General features: G+C 45.0%; 1 protein-coding gene across 1 annotated transcript in view; it reads left to right on the top strand.

Annotated features, from left to right (window-relative positions):
• Positions 1-2,209: 2,209 nt before the first annotated feature.
• The window catches only part of sez6l (seizure related 6 homolog (mouse)-like), a gene marked incomplete at both ends in the record, with an annotated part of 44,526 nt that continues 27,632 nt past the window's right edge, over positions 2,210-19,103 (top strand). Inside the window, one exon of the mRNA XM_080848019.1 lies at positions 2,210-2,299. Within this exon, the coding sequence (XP_080704145.1) occupies positions 2,210-2,299 (90 nt within the window). The remainder of the gene's footprint in view (positions 2,300-19,103) is intronic.

The raw sequence follows: 19,103 nt of genomic DNA, 5'->3' as shown, positions 1-19,103 counted from the left end.
TATGACCTCAGCAGGAGTCAGAGAGAAACGGAGGATTGCTCAAGTCAGCAGAGAATCATTACACAAAGTATAGAAATGGCCAAACAGCATCTCTTTGTGTGTGGGTAAGTGTGGTAAGTGAGCCTTAGCGTATTAGGCATGGATACCGCACCCCTGTCATAGAGTCTTTAGGGCTTGCAGGCAGCCAGGGCTGAGCCTAATTACACATGTGGTGAATGTTGGGCTTTAATTCCTCCTCTACCATATCATAATGGGTTTGAATTTAAGAGCCCTGTAGAGCAAGTGACACTGCAAAAGCCGCAGAAAACGAGTTGAGAGAACGGAGGAAGAGAGAGGGGGAGAGAGGGTTCGACTTTTCCGTATAATAGCAGCAGATCTTTGATCCCCGGGAGGAGTGTAATCATGTTGCCTTTTATCGGGCGCAACAGGAGCCTCTCCCTCATCACAACATCATTCAGAAAGCCCTGCCAAGCAGGAGAGGCAGCCCTCCGAAATTCACCATTACACCACCTCTGACTGCAGATAATCTCAGCCTTTGCGAGCAGTGGTGACTCATTGACATTTACCACAAAAAAAGACAGATTACTCAGTCACTGCCTTGAATAGATCATTTTATATGGCAGGCAGCTCAGTGTTTCAGGCTATTACCTAGCCTATAGTGAACGCATGGATAATCTCTCTCTTTGACCTGTTGTGTAGACAAGGAGCGAGTGATTTTACTAAGAAGAGTGTGTGTTCTCTGGCCGCATCTGTTCACTCTGTTGCGTGAGGTTTGCCCTCTGATTGCATGATTCCTGTTGCTCTCTGACAGCTCCCTAGTCATGGACAGAGACAGAAAGCCACCGACAGGAACTAAATAGATGATTTAATGGTGAGGTGTTTTGAGGCGCATTTCCCCTGCAGAAACTTGTGGGCCGTTTTAGAGAAGGCCGGCACCTCTCTGGATTTATATTTTGTGTTGAATCCCTGTCATTGTAAAATCACAGGCAATTATGTAACTGAGCACAGAGTCATTTTAAGGGACAAATGTTGTGTGGGGGGCGAAGAAAGTAGTTTTAATTGTGACAGAATGCTTGACTGACTGCAAGGGAATCAGAGCAAGAGATATTTGAGGGCAATCAGGGCATGCTTGTTTTTTTCACAGGACAGCGGAGTCTTTTATGTAGCTCTTCTGTTTTCCACAGACTAAGATACCGGCCAATTCAGTCTTAGACTTTACATGGTACATAAACCAGACTGTCGGGGCCAACGCGTTTCTTCTTAAGATATGAACTTGCGTCTATGTTAATGTCCTTCATAATAAGGTCGTTAAAGCAGCATTATGGGATTTTGTACTAGCGACACGTAACTACATAAAAAGCATGCATAACCTTGCAATCGCAAACAGCCCAGCTGGTAGTGAGTGACAGAAGTTTGTGTATACGTATTTTCTTTTGGCGATATTGTTGTCGATGTAGTGCTTGTGAAGGTTTTTCTTCATTTTCGCGGGGTAATCCGACTCGGACCACGTAAATACATAGCACATGGCTTGGATGGCTGGTGCCTGTTGGGAACGATAGATGTGTTAATTTACCCTTCACATCAGCAAAACATTTGAATTTGAAGATGATACCAAAAGTAGTTGCTTATATAAACATAGTCATACTTCAAAGTGGCAAATGGTTGCATAGTGTTGCATTTACTGGAAGGGTCTTAAAAGGGGCTCTGTATACATGATCTGCATTTTACCCCCTGAAACAACGAAAGTTGTAAAATCTGTACCAAAACCAGAGTAGACATGGTAGACTTAGCAGCTCATTTGCAGTAGCCTACAGTCTATAGCCTACTGTTGGTATTGCAATCGATAAGTGTTCGATGTAGGGTGACCTGAAATCTCGGTAGTCTGTGTAATGGAATATCATAAGTAGATATATGCAATGTAAGACACAAGAGAGCAAGAGAGGCGGAGAGGAGGGGGAGAGAGGAGGGAGGGCAGAAACTGTCGTACACACACTCACACTCACACAGGCGAACACACCACACTGCGGAGTTCAGGCGAGGGGAGATGACAGGGTGAAAGAGAAGAACGAAATTACAGCGCACAGCAAACAACCCATTCAGCTGCTGCCAGTCCGAGCGATATCAGGACCGCAGGACTGCCGCTCGACCCGATCAGATAGTCTGGGACCCCAGGATTGTCCTCCTGGAACCCCGCGGACTGGCTCTCATCATGCCGGCCATTCTCTTGGGTGAAAGTCGTGCTCGCTGCGCCCTTCTTTGGATGGGGATACTGTGGACAGTATCACTGGCCCAAGGTAATGTGGACGATAACGGTGCAACGAGGCTTAATTGTATGTCTTGGGTTAGGCTATTTGGGAATTACCACATCCGAACTCTCGTGGTTCGGGTTTGGGTGACTTTCGAAACTTTGCATGGACAATTACGCGGGTACTGTGGTCATTTCAGTCACTCTCAGCGACCGTGCCAGCGACTCGTGGCAGGGTCGATAGCAGACAGGTATTTGTTTATAGCTGGCTATCTTCGCCGCGGCGTGCACTGGCGGGGAACAGCATAGCCTAGAGATAAAGCGCCGCTATTGTCACCCGTGTAGCGAGCTGTCTGCTGTGGGAATACATTACTAGTGTTTTGCTCGCAAAGCGCATCGTTACTTGCATTAAGTAGGGCAGTGTGAATGTCATCGAGGCATGAGGGCTTTTGCTGATTGGTCTCCAGGATAGGTGCATAAACAAAGGCGAACACTGCGGGGTCCATATCCAAGACTGCGTGCTTCTGGACAAGTGACTGTGTGCTCGTTGGGAAAGGGGGGCAAACTGAATTATAAATCAGGTATAGCAACAGAGGAATCGAGCGCAGATGAGATATCGGGAGAGGGCAGTTTTTTGGCCGTTGATAGCTCTCGTTCATCGCTCGCAGGGTACAGCGCGTTCAAATGATGTGGTGTTTCGCCCTCAGTTTGGCTGGAGGTCAAGAGTTCTTCAAACAGCTCTCATTATCTTTATTTTCAGTTATCTTTTCATGTTGTGAGTTCACGCGTGGTGCAAGAGCTGGCTGAGGGGATGTTCAGTGTTTCATTGCACCAACACGCCTGAATCGCATGCTATAGATAGGGGTGAGGGGTTGCTTTAGAAATCGTTCTTCGTTGGCAATATAAAAACATTCCAGCAGCATCACACCAGAGTCTTCATAAACTGCGAGTTTCCACTTGTATCATTATTGTAAATATAGCTGTGTTGGCATTGTGTTTAACTGCCCGTCTCTTGCCTAGTCATAAACTCAATCCGGCGAGACGAAATAGTCTCTCTCTCTCTCACACACACACACACACACACACACACACACACACACACACACACACAATCTCTATTTTGCTGTCATTCACACATACACACACAACTTTTGATTCCTGGTGTGCTGTAGACTAGTACAATTTGTTTCAAGCACACATGGCATTTGACAGGGCAAAACAAGCTTGGGGTGGGCTAACACCACACCAATGATGGCATTGATCTTCACTATTTCCCTTACTGTAGCCCCCAGACTCTTATACTGGCATTGATTTTCCAGTGTTGCCCTTACAATAGCCCCCAGACTAATCATTGTTTGTGCAGGTTTTAGGTTCACTTCTGTTCACATACATTGTTAGTGAATGACAGTTTTAACAGCAATGGTAAGATTAACTTTTGCCAGTCACTGTGACAGGTTAGAGTACAAAGACGCATCCATTTAAAAATGCAAGCCTTCCCAGGGCTGTTACATCTGCCTGTCTCCCAATGACACATTTCTCATTGTGCCTGAGCGCTCCGTGACCAATATGAGTGTGACTGGGATGACACATAGAGACAGACACGGAGAAGCTCTCTGTTTTGCTCTTTCTCTCCTGCCCATTCAGAGAAGCCACAGCAGCCAGCCAGGTGGAAACACCTGCCAGGCTGTTGAGATATAACCAGCCTGAGGCTAGATTAGGGGACCTCTGAGTTTATCTTGCCCACTGGTGTTAGGTCGTAGATAGCTGTAGATTTTTTGGGGTGTTCCACGAACGTAATAACACTGTTACTTGTTGTGTTGTGAAGAATTGGCTAGTGGGGTGCAGGCTTAGAAGCCTTTGTGGTGCGTCTGATTAAAATGCAGCAGAAGATGTTAATCTCCAGAAGATGGAGTTTGCTGCAGAAATGCAAGTAGATGAGGCCGTGTACTGGTGTGTGTGTGTCAGCTTACCGTGACATGTGTACATCCCTAACCTAAGGGTCAGCCATATTGGGAAGAACCGTAGGGTCAGCCATATTGGGAAGAAACGTAAGGTCAGCCATATTGAGAAGGACCGCACATTGTTGTGGGACGTGTAGCGTGACACAGCCCCATAAGTGTATTTGGCCAGTATGGTATCACAGTCCTCTCTTAGGATGCAGAGCTTCCCTGAAGAGGCTGATTGTCTGTTCCTGCTCCTGGTGAAACTCACTGGACTGGAACTCATCCTTCTCCTCTGATCACGTCACCCCCTCGGTGCGTTCTCCCTCGGCCCTAACCCTTGGTGCGACTTGTTACCGGTCCACTGAAATTAATCCGATGAGAAAGGGAGGAGAGGAGCGAATCCCCTGTCGGAGCTCAGAACACTGTTTGGGAGGGGAATAGATGCTAGAGATGTAGGTAGCTCTGCTAAGGCCAGCATGACAGGTTGTTATCTTAGACTGGAGGAGAAAATGCTCCCATCTGTGTGTGTGTGTAGAACATTAATGTGTATGTATGTGTGTGTGAATGTTGGTGTGTTTGAGGGAAATTAAAGAGGGAAACGTAACATGTACTGTATCTATGTGTGTATGTGCATGTGTGTGTGTGCCGTGTGTGTGTGTGCTTGCAGGCATGTAAGCATGATCCTGAAGATTTTTCTCATCTTTACATGACAGCCTTAACAACCACACAAGACACAGTCTTACAAGTGTGTCTATCAGATTGTGTGTGTGTGTATTTGTGGTTTGTTTTTTTTCAAGTTAGGCCTGGCTGCTCTCTAAAATCACCCCCAAGCATTACATTTTGAAATGAGTGTTGATTTTTAATTAACTTATGATGTTCTAATCTGAAAATAAAACAATTACCTATTGACAACCACCCGCAGGAAACATAGAGGCAGAAGAAAACATGTAGAATGTAATGGCTTATACCCTCAGGCAATTCATTAGGAGTCCCCTAATTTAATGTTGTTGTGCTTGTCTTTCTGGTGGGAGGAAGACAAAGAGAGAGAGATTGAGAGAAAGCAAGAGAGAGAGAGAGAGAAAGGGAGTAGTAGAATGTATTTGAAAGAGACAGCATCAATACTTCTCTCTTTTAAACAAGATCAGCATCAGACTCCTGTTTTATGGCCCTCGACAGCATTGGGACTTAGAGGTAATATGTTTCTGCTCCCTCAAGCCCCTTTCTTCTCTCTCTCTCTCTCTCTCTCTCTCTCTCTCTCTCTCTCTCTCTCTCTCTCTCTCTCATTTTCTCTCTCTCTCCATTTCTCTCTCTCATTTTCCCTCTCTGACTGTCTCTCTTTCTTTCTCACAGACAGAATGACAAGGCAATGACCAGATAGATACATAGGCAGATAATGATAAACAAAGATGGATGGATACAGATAGGCAGAGATTGATAAATGGATAGATAGATACATCAATACAGAAATTGATTTGATAGTAAAAGTCTTGTCAAGTGGCTTGCATTAGATTGCCTGTAGGTCTGGGGGCAGTGGTTTGCTGTTCGCTAAGGGGCGCCCTCAGGAGGGTGGGAGAGGAGAGGACCCATTATGCCTGCAGGCTTGGAACTGCTAATCAGCTTTAACCCCTCTCTTCAGCCTGCCCTGCCCTCTGAGACAAACACACTAACCTGTAGCCCTCTGCTTGTGTGCACAGAGAAAGACTTGAAAGCACACAGTTCTCACCCTCCTGGCACAGAGCTCAGTGGTTCATTTAAGAAAGATCTTTCCCAGAAACGGTGGCAAAAACATTTTGAAAATCCATTCTTTGAGATACGGGAATGGTGTCATTGGATTTGCATATACTGCTGTCACCAGCTGTCCGTGATTTTGAAGACATAGTTTATGATCTTATAGTTCTTTTAAAGGAACTAAAGCACTTTGAAATACTTGAAAGGTTTTATATTAATAACCTTCAAACTCTTTGGGTTCTCTCTGGGGATTGTTCTCCAGTTGTGAGGAACCGTTTAGAGGTGCAGAGAGCCTCAACCATGGATTAAAAAGGTTCTTCAAGAGGAGAAGGTTGTTTTAAACTAAACTTTTAAGAGCTAGCTAGCTAGGTAGCTAACTAGGGAACAGCGATCAGACTTGATTTTTTAAACACCTGCACAGATGGTTCTGATTAAGGCTAGCTACCAACATTTCGTACAAGGGAGAGAACATTCAAGCTTAGAATACATTCAATATTATTCAATACTCATTCTGCTATCTGTTCTTATATTTTAGGCACTGGTTACGGAAACCAGAACTATAGTAAGTGCACTACCTATAGTTAGTATTCCGTATCAATAGTTTGAATATTTCGTTTTTCTATTGTTGCCACCGACAAATGTATTCCCATTCCGTAGCATTAGGGAACTTGGTGTTTGTCAGCAGAGAGGGTAAAAAGAGTGGTTGCCTCCCCCGCTGTGGTGGATCCTAGTGTGTCGCTGAGTCGACACGCAGCTAATAGGGTACTTCTCAGTGCAGGCGCCTCTGGTCGCTAGCGCTCCCTCCAGGGCGCGCTTCACAGGGCTCAATGGCCTCCTGTCAGTGCGCCTCCGTGATGTTTAAATCACTGATCATAATCAATTTAATACATTTGGGCAGGAACGGGAATCAAACCCGGCCTCCTGCCCAGGAGCCAGCAATGTGTCACCAGTGCTATGGTCATAATGAGATGCATTCTATTAATAAACTCTCGACATGGATCCGTAACCATCGTCACTTTAACCTCTTTTTTTTCCAACCCGGTGCACGGAATTACCCAGCCAATAGTCTGGGTGTTTTATCTTTCCTTCACATGATCATGAAAAATAAATGATGAAACCTAGATGCCTGCAAAAGCATACCATTAAAGCACTAAAAACAGCATAATGATGCTTTAAATAACCCTCTGTCTTTTGAGTGCCCCGCTGATGAGAGACTGGTATATTGCAATTGGAACAGCAAGTTTGTTTCTCTTTCCTTCACATGACCATGTACTAAACACAATACATTTCGGGGTGCTGTAAAAGCCTGATGCCTACAAAAACATACCTTTAAAGCGTTCAAATTATATTTTAAATACCCCATGAAGAACATCCGTTGTCTCTGGCCAAGACTCTGAGAGAACATAACAGAGTCAAACTATCAAAGCAAACACTATCTCAGAAGCTCGTCTGAGTGAAATGCTTGTTTGAAATCTAGATAACAGGCATGTGAGGTATCAGCCTTGGAGAACTCCTTTGGCACATAAGGTTTAGAATTTTAGTTTTTTTTTTAAATACTGGCTGGCAGACATTAACCGCTCCCCCTTATGGACTGAGGCTATGCGCTAAATTTGGATTTGAAATCCAGACACCTGAAGTTCACAAGAGGTCATGGATTGAAATTGGAAGCGTGTGTGGACGGTACCCTGGTCAATAATAGGAATACTCTTCCTGGTGTGTGTTTGAGAAACAGTGAGTGCATTTCACACATTTGTGTTAGTGAAAACATGCACCACCTGTGCTTGCAGCGTTTCTTTGGTCATTGGTTCCATCCGGCTCTGCAGCTCAAAACGATTAGATGTCATCCGTGTCAGGCACAGCACTTGTTTGTTTACCGCAGCCTTCATATCCTGCCACTCACTTGCTATCCTGTCAAACCATGCTTTTCTATCTCAGCACCACGGCCAGCACCATTATTACGCCACTGGAGCTGTCCATAGTTCTGAATGAAAATATTAAGGTTTCTTGCTGTTTCTCTGGATCTGCTTAAAGGTGCGATATGTAGTTGAAATGTGTAGTGTCATTTGAAATCCACAGCCATAATTTATCTTACAAAAAGAGAATGTACCTCAGTCCACAGAAGTGTGAGCTCTATAAAATACAAAAGAGTCTGCTCTTTTTTACATTACATTTTTTACTTGTTTCCAGACCAGAAAATGCGAATATTGTCATTTCAGAATTGCATCCTTGTAGTTGTGGAAAGGCTACATATTGCTCCTTCAATGATAAACTAGAAAATGCATTTCCTGAAGGAAATACCAGTGCATGAAATGCAAAAGTTAGGAAAGGAAGAAGAAAAGAAAGAAGAGTGAAAGAAGGAAAGAAGAAAGGAAAGAAGAGTGGAAGAAGGAAAGAAGAAAGGAAAGAAGAGTGAAGAAAGGAGAGAAGAGAGGATGAAGGAAAGAAGAGTGAAAGAAGGAAAGAAGAAAAGAAAGAAGAGTGAAGAAAGGAAAGAAGAGTGGAAGAAGAAAAGAAAGAAGAGTGAAAGAAGGAAATAAGAAAGGAGAGTGAAGAAAGGAAAACAAAGTGAAAGAAGGAAAGAAGAGTGGAAGTAGGAAAGAAGAGTGGAAGAAGGAAAGAAGAGTGAACAAGAGTGAAAGAGAAAAAGAGAGTGAAAATATTGAAAAAAGGAGATAAAAATGGAGTGAAGAAGAGAGATTGAGTGTGAGAGAAAGTAGACTGAGAGGGATAGAGAGAAAGATGGAGAGAAAAAAAGTAGAGAATGGAAGGTGTCTTAATATTCCTAGTTACAGTTAAATTGAGAGGGACAGAGAAGAGGTTCCTTTGATTTGGCGCAGGTGTCAGTGAAACACAGGTGCAAGCCAGTTTAAAGACCCTATTATGATGTCATAATGGCCCAATGTAAGTCAATGGGAAAATTTAGATTCGTTTTTATTTAATATCTTAAAAAGTATAAAGTTTAGAAAAGTGTAAAATACATAGCATAAGTGTCCTTTACAAGACCTACGCGACAAAGTTTGAATGAAGTTTCTACGTTAAGCGGTTCGGGCTGAATTAATCGCAGAAAAAGGTGAGAAGAATAAGAAGAAGAAGAAGCCTAGGAATAACAATACAGGGCATTTCATGCACTGTAATAATCTGAATACATTTTTGTAAAATAGCTACTTGCTACAGTCATATCATAGCTCTATTGCCTTGATACTCACTGTTTCTTGCCATTAAGATGCCATCTATTTGAGGAAGAAGGAATTACAGTCCTTCTGCATCAGCTTGAAGAAATAAACTGTCTGAGCTGTTTTTGTTATAAACAACAGATGGAACAGGCTTCGTAGTTGGGGGAAAAGAAATGAAATAAAACCCTGTTTGCCCTGTTCCAACACATAAAAATCAGAATGTGCCCAAAATAGAAAGACTCTACAAGGGCACAAGCGTACCTTGAAGGATTCTTTTCTTATCTTAGTTACCTTTAAATGTCTTTAATTAAGCTTTTATCTCCACTGTGGTTTCCCAGATCATAGGTACAGTCCCGGGACAGAGCCATTCTATAGTGCTGGCTAATTTCTTTATAGACTCTTTGATGGACACAAGTTCCTGAGGTCTAGCATGAAGAGCTGTTGAGACAATATCTGTTTTTTATGATGGTGCTAAAAAAAATCACGCTATTAGGCTGGAGAATACTCTCATGCTATGTCAAGAGAACCCCTTTTTGCCTTCACCAGAGAGTCTGTGGAACATGTCCAGTCTTGATTTGTGTGTCGTCATGTCGACAGCAAACCAAAACATCCCTCCTGTTTGCACCCCTCTGACACCCAGAGAGAGGAGCGGAGATGGGGAGGCTGGTTTGTCCGCCGCGTGGAAGTGCAGGCTGCAGCTTGGCAGTGTCACTCCAGGCAGATTTAATCGATAGTCTGAAGTGTTCAGCCATCTGGTGGACGCGTGATACCACCAATTTCTGTGGAGCATTTTAACACTATTAATATTTCAGTTTCTTTTTGCTTCAAACACTGCAGCTGACACCCGCCAGCCGCGTTTCCAATGGGTCGACACATCGCCTTAATTTGGCAACCTCCACTGCACCGGCCCTGTATGCCACTGTGTACATGGGGGAAGCTCAAAGCCCCTGCCTGTCTTTCCCTCCCTTATGTGGCAGTGTGGAAAGGTTCAGCACCTGTCTGACATGTCAGGACTCAGGAGCTCTGGACCCAGCTCTGTGTGGGCCTTCGCTCTGTGGTTGCTGCCTATTGAGTCTTATCAGCTGCACACACTCCGCTCACTGATGTTTTGGGAGCGTATAGATTTACACAACTCGTGTACAGGTTAATTTATACGTCACATGTTTCATGTACACCCAGTCAATGGTGTTGTAGCGAGTGACTGAGTGGCTTTGGAGAAGTGGCAGGAATCCTGTGAATGGGGAAAATGAAGTGCTGACTTCAGGCTCTGTGCTGCATCGAAGTGAGAGAGAGAGAGAGAAAGAGAGAGAAAGAAAAAGAGAGAGGTAGAGGAGAACAGATGGTGACGTCTCAATCTGGCCTTCCTTTTTCCTCCTGGCTTCTTCTTCAGCAGCAACCCCAGTCTATTCAGAAGTGTTGGATAGAAACAGGAACGAAAGAAGGAACGGATGAATAAATGAATGAATGGATGGATGGATGAACGAATGAACGAATGAATGAATGGATGGATGGAAGTCTGGAGGGCAGCTGGCAGGGCTGCTTAACGCATTGAAATGCCACAAACACACACACACACACACACACACGCAAACAAACAGAAACATACACACAAACACATGCACACACAAACACACACACAGAAAGGCAAACACATGCAGACACACAAACCCATGCACACACAAACACACCAACGCAAACACATGCACACACAAACACACACACGCGCACACTCTCACACACACACACCCACACACACACACACACACAGAAATACAAACACAGGAATACACACACAGGCACACACTCACACACACACGGATGAATGAATGATGAGTGAATGAATGGAAGTCTGGAGGGCAGCTGGCAGCGCTGCTGAGGCTCAGGGGTTGTTCGGCGGGCAGCGGCCCCCGACGGCGTGCCACTCCACAGCGGCCCTTTGCCAGACTCTACTGCAGTCTTTGCGCATTGAAACACCACACACACACAATCACAAATGCACACACACACACACACAATCACACAAACATACACATACACATACACCCATTGAAACGCCACACACACACAAACACAAATGCACACAAACACACACACACACGCACAATAACACGCACACAAACAGAGACACCCATGGACACACGTGACACACACACACACACACACACACACAAACAAACACACTGCCGTGTTAGCAGTGGAGGGTGAGTAAGATGGGGGTAGGGTTTGTGGTATGCAGGTAAGCTGGAAAAAAGCTCACCCCTGAAGGTGATCCCTGGAGCCAGCCCGGGATGATGTTTTTGTTTCGCATCTTTGAAGGAGAGGTGTGGGTGAAAGTGTGTGTGTGTGTATCAATTTTTCTAATATTGTCTGAATAACAATAAGGGTTAGACTGCTACACTGACTAACCTTCATCCCAGACCCAGTGGTAGCAGGGGTTTTATTCTGCTGAAGGCCTGAGCAGAACTAAGAGCTAAACATAAATAAATGAGTGGAGGAGTCCACAAGGCATTCACATTAATTGTGAATGGGAAAGGCGAGAGCGCCTGCGGCACATGGGTTGTCATGGTAATCCGTATGTGAAGGAGGAATTCTCACCGATAAATATTATGGTATAATGCAGTGAGAGCAGGGAGCTTCTTTTCAGGCTGTCTGTTATATAGCGAGAGAGAGAGACAGAGAGGGAGAGGGAGAGGGAGAGGGAGAAGTGATTTTTATCCATTCCTATTTGGTCTGTCCGTTGAGTTAAACGGACTGAAGAGCGTGGGGAAAGAGTGGAGGTGTGTGTGTGTATGTGTTTCTCTGTGTGTAAGTGTGTGTGTGTGTTGTGTGTGTGTCTATTTCATTACTGTTTGATCTATTGTTGGCCTTTGTGTCTGTGGGATAAGGAGCTCATCGTGGTGAGTGTTATTGGTTGTATTGTTCGTCATGTCACTCGTCTCAGTCGGCTCACAAAGCAACCAAATTACAAAGCGTGATTCACACGCCACAAGTGAGGGTCAACGTGTTAAGCACCGGACGGGTCGAGATGAAAGGGCAAGAGGCAGACGGGAGGGATGAAAAGAGGAATGGAGAAGGAGGGGATGACAGGTGTGGGAGTCCGTGATGGACAGATAGAGAGAGAGAGAGCGAGAGAGAGATACAATTGGTGGGAAAGAAAGAAGCAAGAGATGAGCTGTGGTTAAGAAAGACAACATAGGTGAGAACGGGGGGAAGGTGTGTTTGTGTGTGTACAAGAGCAAGGAGAGCAAACATGAGCTGGACGATTGTTAAAGTGTGAGAAAGAAATAGGGAGAGAGTGAGAGACAGGTATGAGAGACCTGTGTGATGTGAATGTGATACAGATGAGAGAGAGGGATGGCAGGAAGGTGGTGTAGAGTGAGACAGAGAGAGAGAGAGAAATGAGGGATGAAGGAGAGAGAGATAGAGAAATGATGGCTTGGAGAGAAGATGGAGAGGAGTGAGAGAAACACATCTAGAGAAACAGATTTGCAGAGGCTGAGAGAGAGAGGGAATGAGCGGAGGAGAGGACAGGTTTAGAGGTTTGAGAATAGGGGTAGAGAGATGAAAAACAGCATGCAGAATGAGAGCGTGAGCTGTAGAGAGGCACAGCTGCAAGAGCAGACGGTCCACACCTGTGAGTATTGGCTGGCAGAGCTGGGAGACGGGCATTCGGCACGTACCATCTGCCACCATTGCCATGCCGCTGCTGCGCGGTAACAGCCCTGCCCCCTAACAACTCAGCTGGATACATCAGCGCCCTCAACCCTGAGCCACAGAGCAAGGACAAACACACACACACACACACACACACACAGATACAAATGCACACACACACACAAATTAACACACACACAATAGCCACAAACATATCCACATACACACAAAAACATACTCGTACCCAGGGTGCGATTTGTCCAAAAACCAGAGGGGGGGATGTTTTTTTTTTTTTTAATCATGAAAAAAAAACAAGCAATACATAGGCCTAATTATCTTCATATACATGCATCATATATGTCTATGATATGATAATCGCTGCTAGACGCTCAGTTCTTGTGCTCCCTCTCATTCACGTTGAAATACTGAAACCGAAACTGAAACTTTGAAACTGAAACGCAACCTTTTTGGACAGAACTCACTACAGTAGCCTATACACGGAAATTAGCAAAGCCAGCGAATTCTGAGAATGCCGACAGTTCGGGTAAGGTGAACGTTAGTGCCAGCGATGTAAGCAAGTGTAAGAAAACGCTGTCACAACCTGTCTGTTTTTTCATTGTTTTTTTAATAATTGAGGGTTATCCCCCCCATGTATGAAATTCATCCAGCTGAGGTGGGGGAGTAAAACCAAGGGGGGGTAAATCCCCCCCATCCCCCCCGGCAAATCGCACCCTGCTCATACTCATACAAAACATAAATACACATGCATTTATAGACACATAAAAACACCTGTACGCACATACTCACACACCGTGAGCCAGCGCACACACTCAAGAGCACACACAACACAAGGTCAATGTCGCCTTGGTGGAGGGAGCAGACCCTCGGGGCAAGGATCAAGGACAGACCCAAACGAGCACAGAGACAAGGGTGTAGCGGGCAAACAGTGCGAGAAACACGAGGACCAGCATCAAGGACAGCGAGCCGATCAAAGAGCAATGCAGTGAGGACAGATGGACAGCGGTGGAGAAGAGGATGAAGGACAGAGAGGAAAAAGAGGATGAAGGACAGAGAGGAAAGAAGAGCAGGGGGAGGAAGGGTAAACAGTAGAGGAGGGAGACAGCAAAGGTGGAATGACAGGGGGAGAGAGGGAGTGTGGAAGAGAGGGGGAGAGAGAGAGATGGATGGGGGATGGAAAGGGAGAGAGAGAGAACGAGGGAAGGGGCTGGACTCAGGGAGTGAGAAATGGATAGAGAAATCCCATCTGTCAGAAGAGAGAGAGAAATGAATACATTTAATGAGAGAGGGATGGAAAGATAGATCATCCAAAGAAAGAGAGGAAGAGTAAAGATAGCCTGCAACCCAAACAGAGTGGTCATACCGGAGTTCAGGGAAAAGCAGACCCAGATATTCTTAGAGGAACTCTACAAGCCTCAAAGTTCTGTTCCTGAAAGGTCCAATTTAGAGAAACTCTACAAGCCTCAACGTTCTGTTCCTTAAAGGTCCAATTTAGAGAAAGAGAGAAAGTCTAGATGGACTTCTGGTTGATTTTTTTTCAAACAGTTTATGAAGAACCCCTCGTAGGCTTTTTTTTTACGTTACGTGGACTGCAACCCCCATTGCCCCGCTCACCAGAGGATAGCTCCACTGTGGGTTTATTGGCAGCTGATTGACAGCAGGGGTTGGGGCCCAGGAGCTGATGCCAGCGCTGTGAGAGATCCTCTGCTGCAAGCTCCACAGTAAAACCTGATGATAAGTGTAACGTGCAGGCTCAATGCACGCAACATAAAGGGGAGGCCACGCTGGTTTTTAGAAGAATAAATATTTTATTAAAAGGATAAGGCTTCTTCAAAGTAAAAGGAATGCAAAAGTGTGGTGCAATTCTGTATTGTGAGGAGTAAACCAAAGTGTCGTGCAAAGTCAGTTTAGGGGTTAACAAACGAAAAGATAACGAGTTCAAATCATGGCAACAAAGAACCAAACACAAACCCAAGTTCCTACGAACAACCAAAGAACAAACACGCCAAAGAGCCAAAAATGCCGGGAGGACCAGAGCAGCCTTGACTGCCGACTGGTCATGGCTTATGTAGCCCAGCTAATCAGGCACACACCTGTCCTCAATCACCTGCCCAGCTAATCAGGCACACACCTGTCCTCAATCACCTGCCAAGTTGATCAGGAACACACCTGTCCTCAATCTACTACTGCAGAGACAGAGCGGTGGAGAAAAGCAGGGACAGAAAACAGGCATGACACTCCTAGGGCGGGGCCTAGACCCGCCAGGGTCGTAACATCCCCCCCCTTAAAACAGAAGCCCACCTAAAAGGGATTCTGTACTTTTTAAAACACAATACTAGACTGTCTCAGTCACAAACTACAAACAGTCCCACAACACTCATTCTATGGTCAGAATGTAACAATAGCACCTCACTCACACCTCACGCTCACCAGTCACACAACCTGCTGCCCCCCAGCAATTCCAGGCCCTGGAAAAGTAATCCAAGAAGGACAGGGTAAGAGACAGGAGAGGAGAAATTAGTGCAGGTCAGTGCATCGGAGAAGAACGACAATAATACAATCTGTGATCACCCTCAGTGACAGCATATTTCCCAATGGGAAGGGTTAGGGTTAGAGCTACCATATTTCTACATAGCTCCTAAGGAAAGAATGGGTTAGAACTACCAGCTTCACTGGCTAGTTCCCAAAGGACAAATTGAACTACCAGATTCACTGGCTAGTTCCCAAAGGACAAATTGAACTACCAGATTCACTGGCTAGTTCCCAAAGGACAAATTGAACTACCAGATTTCACTGGCTAGTTCCCAAAGGACAAAGAGGTTAGAACTACCAGCTTCGCTGCATAGATCCCAAAGGAAAGAGAGGGTAAGGGTTAAACTGCCACTAGACGTGATCACCAATTATTTTTTCTCCAAAGGCCCAGACGCAACAGTGCACAATCATCAATTTAGCACAGGTGTAGTGCCACCCAATCATAAAACCCAAAGACTAGAGCTGCCCCGCATCTATCTCAAAAAACAGTCCTAGCTATTTCCAGTGCTAGTCTTCAATGTGCCCACCTGCAATTGAGTTGCTAAGCAACCCCAGCGCGTACGACACACCCATGAAAAACAACAAACTAAAATAAGAAAGGCAAAAAAACAAACAGCGGTAAGCGCTCTTCACCTGCGCAGGGGTTCACCTTAGCTCGGTAGGGTATAACCTACCATCCCCCACCCAGTTACCAACTACACCTGTACTCAATGTTCACCAGTACGCACACGGCGCACTCTGCCCGCAGCACAAGCCAAAAGCTGCAGTCTCTTTAAAAAATGGCTCTCCTCCTCCACGGCAAACAAAAGAAGTCAAACTAATTTGCCAGCAATTAACACAATCAAGTTCCAAACAAAAGGCTACTCAATGAAATTCTTAATCAACCAATTTACCAAAATGTACTTTCCATTTAAATAATTCTCCAATTTTCCAGCGTGGGTCTCCCCAGTTTTGCTAGACTAGCAGTTTACGCCAATCAACACCAAAAGTCAAACGCACGATCAAATCAATAAAAGTTTTTCTAACCACTATTTCCCAAAAAGTGGATACAAAATTGCTTTACCTAATCCCGAAAACGATCTCGGTCGAGCCCCCATATGTAACGTGCAGGCTCAATGCACGCAACATAAAGGGGAGGCCACGCTGGTTTTTAGAAGAATAAATATTTTATTAAAAGGATAAGGCTTCTTCAAAGTAAAAGGAATGCAAAAGTGTGGTGCAATTCAGTATTGTGAGGAGTAAACCAAAGTGTCGTGCAAAGTCAGTTTAGGGGTTAACAAACGAAAAGATAACGAGTTCAAATCATGGCAACAAAGAACCAAACACAAACCCAAGTTCCTACGAACAACCAAAGAACAAACACGCCAAAGAGCCAAAAATGCCGGGAGGACCAGAGCAGCCTTGACTGCCGACTGGTCATGGCTTATGTAGCCCAGCTAATCAGGCACACACCTGTCCTCAATCACCTGCCCAGCTAATCAGGCACACACCTGTCCTCAATCTACTACTGCAGAGACAGAGCGGTGGAGAAAAGCAGGGACAGAAAACAGGCATGACACTCCTAGGGCGGGGCCTAGACCCGCCAGGGTCGTAACATAAGACCAGAATCATGTCTCTTGTTAATCATCCTCACCATCTCCTTCTCCATCACACCACACATATACATACATTCACACACAAAAACACACACACACACATAGACACACAGACACACTCACACACACATACACATCACACACACAGCAGCTAGCTTCTGTGTGTTTGTTTTTTGTTTGTCTGGCTGTAGCTACCCGCATAATAATTTCCTCTGTGATCCTGTGGCCCAGACGTGGCTTAGTCTAGGCCCTGGTCTGGCACAGATCCTGCAGATACTGGCAAGAGCCACTCCAGCGTTGGCTGCTGTTGTCTTTAAGGATGTGGACAAGATGATTGACCCTGCTATAAATCCTGCTGATGTGTTTGTGAGGCTCTTTGTGAGGTGTGTGTGTGTGTATGTGTGTGTGTGTGTTTGTGTGCCTCTGAGTGCTGTGTGTGTGTGTGTGTGTGTACATGGTTTTGTGTGTGTGTGTGTGTGTGTGTGTGTGTGTGTGTGTGTGTGTGTGTGTGTGTGTGTGTGTGTGTGTGTGTGTGTGTGTGTGTGTATGCTTTTCTGTGCTTGTGTGTGTTAGAGTGCTGTGTGTGTAAGCCGGATCAATCGATAGCTGTTCCACTTTTGCTCAGATCAGGGGCCCTTCCTTGGCTGACCCAGTTGGGTGGTGGGCAGCAGAGCGCCCAGTGGCATCGACCCAGACACACACACACTCACAATCTCACACACACACACACTCACACACACACACCCTCGCACACACACACACACAAGCTGCGTCACGCAGTCTAACCTCAGCTCATCAGCTCCCTGAGGAAATCATTACACCAGTGTGTTCATACACACAGACAATAACACACACACACAAAGAAACACACTGGAACACACAGACAAACAAACATAGACATATACTGGAAGACACACACACAGACACACTCAAAGACACACACTAGAACACAAACACATACACTGGAAGACACACACTGGAACTCACTCCAATACATGTTTATGCGTTTGCATACACAAACAGATACAAACATAGGAACATGCAAACACATGCACATAATATGCAGGCACAGATACAAACACACAAATGGATTTACATTTACACCCACTTCCACAATGCACAAGACTGACGGGTCTGAAGTGCAGTAAACTCGACAAACACACAGAAAAACGTATCACAAAGATTTCCTCTGTATGGAGCCTTTCAAAGTGAAGTCACCTCATGCCTTTTATTATTATTATTATAATTATTAGATTTTTTTTGTTATTATTGCTTTTATTTTCCCTGTCAGTAATATTACTTTGCCTCCGGAGTTATTGATGTCGCAGTCGTTTTCATTACTATTCGTTATATTGTTATATATTGCTCATCTCAACTGCATTCTCTCTCATGGTCACTGTTTATATATACACCCAATGCACAGTGCATGCACACACATAATTTCACTTGGAAATCATACACAACCACCCCTTACACCCACACATAGTACGTACATATATGCAATTGCATGCACATACACACATATGCATGCCTATACTCTCAAAAGCACCATGCAGGCATCTCCCCATAAACACAATCTCTGTCTCTCTCTCACACACACGCACAGACAGAATCTCTCTCTCTCATACACACACACACACACAATATTTCTCTCTCGCTCACTCACAAACACACACACACAAACACAATCTTTCTTTCTCTCTCTCTCTCTCTCTCTCACTCTCACACACACACACACACAATATTTCTCTCTCTCTCACACACACACACAGCACACACAAACACAATCTTTCTTCCTATCTCTCTATCTCACACACACACACACTCACACACACGTTCATGATTTCCCCTATGTGACCTGCTGCTGTCAATGATGTGCATCATCACAAAGACTCCAGAACTCCCAGTTCCATCTAATGAGGAGGATCGCTTTGCTCGTATAGCTAGCCCAAACACACACACACACACACACACACACACACACACACACACACACACACACACACACACACACATGTGCGCTTTACTCTCTTACAGTCATCCCCTTAGGACAAAAGCGCCTTGTCAGGAGATATCTGACTAACTCAGGCAGCACTGGGATCTGCAGTGCTTTACTTTTTAAACCTTTAAAAAATGCACATCAGAAAATAACACACAAGCACACATGAGATGGGCAGTGGTTTAAACACACACACACACACGGCAGAGGGAGACA

This window comes from Sprattus sprattus, assembly GCF_963457725.1.
Source record: "Sprattus sprattus genome assembly, chromosome: 11".
In the NCBI taxonomy this organism is placed as follows: Eukaryota; Metazoa; Chordata; class Actinopteri; order Clupeiformes; family Clupeidae; genus Sprattus; species Sprattus sprattus.
The sequence above is the reverse complement of the archived record's forward strand: the minus strand, read 5'-3'. Positions and strand labels throughout refer to the sequence as shown.